General features: G+C 42.6%; 1 protein-coding gene across 1 annotated transcript; it reads left to right on the top strand.

Moving 5' to 3' along the window:
* Positions 1-57: 57 nt before the first annotated feature.
* On the top strand, positions 58-5688 carry LOC129759144 (uncharacterized). The gene is made up of 2 exons (XM_055756556.1): positions 58-4764; positions 4972-5688. Exons 1-2 carry the CDS (start codon positions 58-60, stop codon positions 5686-5688), a joined length of 5424 nt encoding a protein of 1807 aa, XP_055612531.1.
* Positions 5689-6784: the final 1096 nt, after the last annotated feature.

Raw genomic sequence — 6784 nt, forward strand, 5'->3', positions numbered from 1 at the left:
TGTAACACTATCGGCAAAATAGCTGGAGCGATAAAAGTACGAACTGCTGGTGGATCTATGAAATTGAAACCATCGAGCGACTCATGTTCGACCGCTGAGTCTAAGACGTCGGAGTGTGCTAAGGAGGCAGAAAATAAAGCGGTAATGCTGAAAGACACTTGGTCTCCTTCGAGCGACAACACTGTCAAACAAATCCCAAACAGCCAACGAAAACCATCGAGATCCGAAAAGTCGATCAAATCCAACGCCTCATCCTGTGCCCGGATGCAGCTTAAACTTCTACAAGAGGATAAAGAATTAGAAGATCGGAAATTAATGGAAAAGCGAAGAAATTTGGAAGAGGAAAAAGTTTTACGAGAAAAGGAGCGTGAACTGCGAGAAGAAGAGCTCAAGATTCAGGAAAAGTACTTACAGAAGAAAAGAGAACTTGAAGAAATAGTCGAAAGTGAAGATTCAATGAGTTCCGTATCCGTGTCCTGCAAAAGTAAAATGGCAGAAGAATGGATCAATAAGCAACGAAAATCGAACCAGACTATTCCAAATATTTCTGATGAATTAGAGTCTGACCACTTGGAATCAGACAACGAGAGTATGGGCAACAATCGCAGTCATCAAGAGCGGAATTTCAATCGTGGCCAATTATTACCAGTCAAAAATATGGATCCATTCAAGCCTGAAAAGAATTTTGGGCCAACGTTTGAACAATCCGCTGCAAGGCAAATATGGCCAAAGACACTCCCATCATTTTCCGGTGATCCCGAGGAGTGGCCAATCTTCTTAAATAGCTTCGAGGACTCCAACAGAGCCTGCGGATTTTCGAACGTGGAAAATTTGATGCGGTTAAGGGAATGCTTGCGGGGTGCCGCAAAAGATGCCGTGGCCACCAAACTGATGTTCCCGGAAAGCGTCCCCGTTATTATGGAAACTTTAAAGCGAATGTATGGGAGACCAGAGCTCATAGTGAAAACCATGTTAGCAAAGGTTCGGAGATTAGAAGCGCCGAAACCAGAGCGCCTGGATAGTTTGATTCGTTTCGGGACGTCAGTCGAACAACTTTGCGATCATCTAAAAGCTGCAAACCTTCGAAATCATTTCTCGAATCCGTCACTTTTAGCGGAACTGGTTGAGAAGCTACCGACCTCCAATCAAATAGAGTGGGTACGTTTCAAACGAAGTTTTGACGATCCAACGTTAATGGAATTTGGTCAATTTATGAAAGAACTTGTGATCGATGCTTGCGAAGTGACTACCGTTACTACCCTGAAGCATGACAATAGAAGTGAAAAAATGAAACCTAGAGAAAGGGGTCATTTGAATACGCACATTCAAACATCTGAAGAGTCACGAACGCAACACTGCGAAAAGAAGCCTTGCCTGGTCTGTGGGATGACCAATCATCGTCTGCGTAATTGCGAAAGGTTTAAAAAGTTGAGTCTGGAAGCGAGATTAAAGGTGGTCGAGCAATGGAAGTTGTGCGAAACTTGTCTCTACGACCATGGAAAGTGGAAATGTCGGTCGAGGTATTATTGTACAGTCGATAACTGCAAAAGAAAACATCATTACCTCCTTCATCCTGAAAATCGCCCAATAACAGCAACGACTGCGTTTTGCAATACCCACAGAGATGTCAATGCCTCAGTTCTACTAAGAATTATTCCAATCCTCTTGCGCAACGCAGATCGAGTAGTCGAGACATTCGGATTTATTGATGAAGGTTCGTCTCTGACCCTGATGGATTCAGAGTTAGCTGATTTCCTTGGATTGGAGGGATCAACAGAGCCATTACAATTAAGATGGACCTCAAACATCGTGCGTGATGAAAATTATTCGAAGCGTGTTAAAGTCGCCATTGCCGGAAGAGAATTTTCGAATAAGTACCATTTCATAGTAGCTCGTACAATTGCGAACCTTGATTTACCAGAGCAAAATCTACCGTACGAGAATCTGGTTGGAAAGTATGGGCACTTACAGAATATAGAAGTGTCTCCATATGTGAGAGCGAAGCCACAAATCCTTATTGGTTTGGATAACCTAGAAATGTTCGCACCTTTAGAGAGCCGTATAGGACATCGAGGACAACCAATCGCCGTAAGATCAGTACTAGGATGGTCGGTTTACGGACCTATCAGCTCCGGTTCTCAACACGGTGGCAGAGTTAACGTTCACTCTTGTAACTGTAACGCAGATTTTGAACTTACAGACCTAGTGCGCCAACAGTTCGTACTCGAAGAAAACATAACGTTTCATGGCACACTCCCACGATCAAAGGAAGATACTCGTGCTCTTGAAATCCTAGATCGAACGACCACTTTCAAAAATGGAAGATACGAAACAGGACTTCTTTGGAAGAAAGAAGAAATACGCTTCCCTGACAGCCGGCAAATGGCGATGAGTCGCCTGAAAGGATTTGAAGGCAAGCTGACGAAAAACCCAGATCTCCGATCTAATGTCCACGAGCAGATCAAAGAATATATACGCAAAGGCTATGCACACAAGACAACGGAACTTGAGCTAACGGAAGTGCCATCCGAACGAGTGTGGTATTTGCCACTGAACATTGTTAGCAACGCGAAAAAACCCAACAAAAAGAGGTTGATTTGGGATGCAGCAGCAATAGCTAATGGAGTTTCATTGAATTCAGTACTGCTTAAGGGCCCAGATCTCCTTGTCAATTTACCGTCTGTCATCTACAAATTTAGAGAAAAGATCGTGGGCTTTGGAGGCGACGTGAAAGAAATGTTTCACCAGGTTCGCATTAGGTCCGAGGACAAACATGCTCAGCGCTTTCTATTCCGGTTCGATCCTGAACACCCACCCGATGTTTACACGATGGATGTCATGATTTTTGGGGCCGCCTGCTCACCATGTGCTGCTTTATATGTCATGCAACTGAACGCCGACAACTGTCAAAAATATTACCCTGAGGCAACAAATGCTATCAAGAGCAATACTTACATGGACGACTATTTCGATAGCGCGGACACGCCGGAAGAAGCCGCTAACAGAGCAATGCAAGTCAAATTAGCTCTTGAGCGAGGTGGCTTCGAAATGAAAAATTGGGTGAGTAATAGCAAATGTGTTCTATCAAAGTTGGGTGAAATAGTTACCCCGGAAATAGTTCCTCTTCCGAATGATGAAGCAGGCCATTCTGAGCGCGTTTTGGGTATAACGTGGGACCCAGTAAAAGACAGATTTTCTTTCCCTATCCAATTCTCCGGGGAATTGACTCGATATATCGAGACCAGCGAGAGGCCCACTAAAAGAACAGCCCTTCGTTGCCTGATGAGCCTTTTTGACCCTCTGGGTTTACTGTCCCCTTATATGATACACGGAAAAATAATCATGCAAGATCTCTGGCGAAGCGGTGTTCAGTGGGATGAACAAATGCGCGATGCAGAATTTGAGAAATGGACTCGATGGACTCGCTTACTTAGAAAGGTGGACGAACTTACAATTCCACGACACTATTTTGGTGGAATAGCAGTCAACGACACCATTCAACTGCATATTTTCACGGACGCCAGTGAGTATGGCTACGGATGTGCAGCTTATTTCCGGATTTCCAATGGAGCTCGTGTCGTCGTAAACCTAGTGCGCGGAGTATCGAAAGTAGCTCCATTGAAACATCTATCTATCCCTCGAATGGAACTCCAGGCAGCAGTATGCGGTGCTCGATTGATGGCCAACGTTTGCGATGGACATTCGATCGAGATAAAAGAAAGATTCATCTGGACGGACTCAACCACTGTGCTTAGCTGGATAAAAGCAGATCAACGAAAGTATAAACAGTTTGTTGCTGTGCGTATCGGTCTGATACTATCGCTTTCCGAACCGGGAAATTGGCGTTGGGTACCGACCAAAGAAAATATAGCCGATTGCCTGACTAAATGGGGGAAAGATACGGAACCTGAATCGAACGGACGTTGGTTTATGGGACCTTCATTCTTGTACGAGAATCCGGAGATTTGGCCGAAACAACGATGTCATCGAGAAGATCCAACAGAAGAACGAAAGGTCCATGTTCTTCTACATCTTCCGCAATTTTCCTCGCCCTTGATAGACCCCGCTCGTATCTCTAAATGGAATGTTCTAGTGCGAACCATAGCAACTGTGCTCCGATTTATATCAAATTGTCAACGGAGAGTTAAAGGTTTGCCAATCGAATCCGTGCTGACCGAAGATAAAATGAAAAAGCTCGTCAAACGATTCGTTCCCTCAGTTGTTGTACCGTTGAAACAAACTGAGTACAGTCGAGCAGAAACCGTATTGTGGCGTATCGTCCAAGTGGAATCATTTCCTGACGAAGTTGAAATTCTTACGAAAAATCGTAATCTGCCCATGGCGAAATGGGCGAGAATCGAAAAATCTAGTCCCCTCCATAAATTCTGCCCATTTTCCGACGAATATGGGGTGGTTAGAGTCGAAGGAAGAACTGCTAACGCCAAATATGCCAGCTTCGATGCACGTTTCCCGATTATTCTGAACCGAAATCATATTATCACTCAACGACTTCTGGAACATCATCATTCAACATTCGGTCATGGTAATAGAGAGACCATATTCAACGAGCTTCGTCAGCGATTTGAAATAAGTAAGCTACGTACAGCTATCGATAGAGTTGCAAAAGGATGTCAGCGATGTAAAATAAGGAAATGTGAACCACGAGCGCCTCGAATGGCACCACTACCGCAGGAACGTTTAACCCCTTACATCAAGCCGTTCAAATATGTTGGGATAGATTATTTGGGGCCGATTGAGGTGACTGTAGGTAGAAGAAGAGAGAAAAGATATATAGCAGTATTTACTTGTCTTGTTGTACGAGCTGTACACCTTGAGTTAGCATACAGTCTCTCAAAAGATTCGTGCATTATGGCAATTAGAAGATTTGTACAAAAAAGAGGTCCACCTCTTGAGATTTTTTCAGACAATGGAACCAACTTTGTTGGTTCAAATCGAGAATTGTTAGAACAGGTTAAGCATTTACATGAATATTGCGCAGACACGTTTACCAACGCACGCACCAGCTGGCACTTCAACCCTCCCGCAACTCCCCACATGGGGGGAGTTTGGGAGCGGATGGTGCGAAGCGTCAAATCGGGTTTAGAAGCGCTCGACGATGGGAGAAAATTGAACGACGAAACATTAATAACTGCTTTAGCCGAAACAGAAGCGCTGATTAATTCTCGACCACTCACCTATATGCCTCAGGATTCCACTGAAGCCCTTACACCCAATCATTTTATTCGAGGATGCTCGTCGCAGGACCATGATCCTCAACGTGGTTCCATCTGCCTAGGAGAAGCGCTAAAGAGTAGTTATTTGAGATCCTTGTATCTGGCGAACGAAGCCTGGGCCCGATGGTTGAAAGAATACTTCCCTACACTCAACCGACGTCCTAAATGGTTCGAAGAAGCGGATCCTATAAAAATCGGAGACTTAGTTTACCTGGCCGAAGGTCCTCGGAGAACATGGGTGAGAGGAAGAGTAATAGAGTTACTCCCGAATCGTGACGGAAGGATACGAAGAGTTGTCGTACAAACAGCATCAGGAAAGCTGAAAAGGGCGGTGGCGAATTTGGCAGTGATGGAGATAAAGGATAGTGAACCTGGTTCCTATCAGGACGAGCTGGAACCTGCTTCACGGGGCGGAGGATGTTCTGGCATCACTGAGCCGGACAACTGTATCTGATGATTGCGATCATTGTCATTGTTCTGATGCCGAACCTGTCAGATTGATCGAGAAGCAAGACTGAAAACAGGAAGTTTAAAGAACACTATTCGAAAGGCAGAAGTGAAGTGAATATTTTCCCAGTTGAATTATATAATTAAAATCCCTATTTTGTGAGTATTATATCATTTATTGTACGAGGTTAAAAACTACATAAAACTTTCTTAGGCTTAGAGTTTGGATTACTCAAAACGAAGGCAGGATTTAGTTTAGAGGCGACAGAAAGATTTAAAGGTTCTCGAAAACACTGTCCCGGACGCCTAGATTACAAAATACCTCTCGAACAGATGAGAGCGAGACAATAATCTTTGAGCTACTGTCATAAAAATTGCTACAAAGAATCTCGCTGATCTATCCGAACAACTACAAAATAGTTTCCTACCAGGATCCCGGGGGTTGGTAAAAGTTTTGCCACAGCTGGAAGAAGACGTCACTTATAATGGCGGAAGGCCCAAGCTAATGATGCATGATGATTACGGGGAAAACAAATTGAGGGAAAAACTTCCCGAGGGCACGACTTTGCCGTGTATGGGACAGTATTGATCAATGGATAACCCTTTGTAGGTTAAGTGAGTAAATTTGATTACCGAACCGCTTAGAATGAATGTCATTTGTGTCAAATTTTGGAAAATTAGTAATTCAGTTTTGTGTAAATTTTTGATAATTTTTGTCCCATTTGCCGTCTCTTTTGTTAAATTTTCGTGTCATTTTGGTAATTTTGGTGAATTTACTGATTTTTGTCATTTCCGTCGTTTTTGTCATTTTTGCTTCATTTTTGTTACATTTTTTTCATTCTTGTTTCATTTTCGTCTCATTTTTGTTCGTTTTTGTTACATTCATGTTTCATTTTTGTTTCTTTTTTTTCATTTTTGTTTAATTTTTGTTAAATATTTGTTTCATTTTTGTTTCAAGTTTGTTTCATTTTTGTTTCAGTTTTGTTTCATGTTTGTTTTATTTTGTTTCATTTGTGTTTCGTTATTGATTTATTTTTGTTAAATTTTTTGTTATATTATAGATTCATTTGTGTTCAATTTTTGTTTAATTTTTTGTTTCATTT

The sequence above is a fragment of the Uranotaenia lowii genome, unplaced genomic scaffold (genome assembly GCF_029784155.1).
Source record: "Uranotaenia lowii strain MFRU-FL unplaced genomic scaffold, ASM2978415v1 HiC_scaffold_1135, whole genome shotgun sequence".
Classification (NCBI taxonomy): Eukaryota; Metazoa; Arthropoda; class Insecta; order Diptera; family Culicidae; genus Uranotaenia; species Uranotaenia lowii.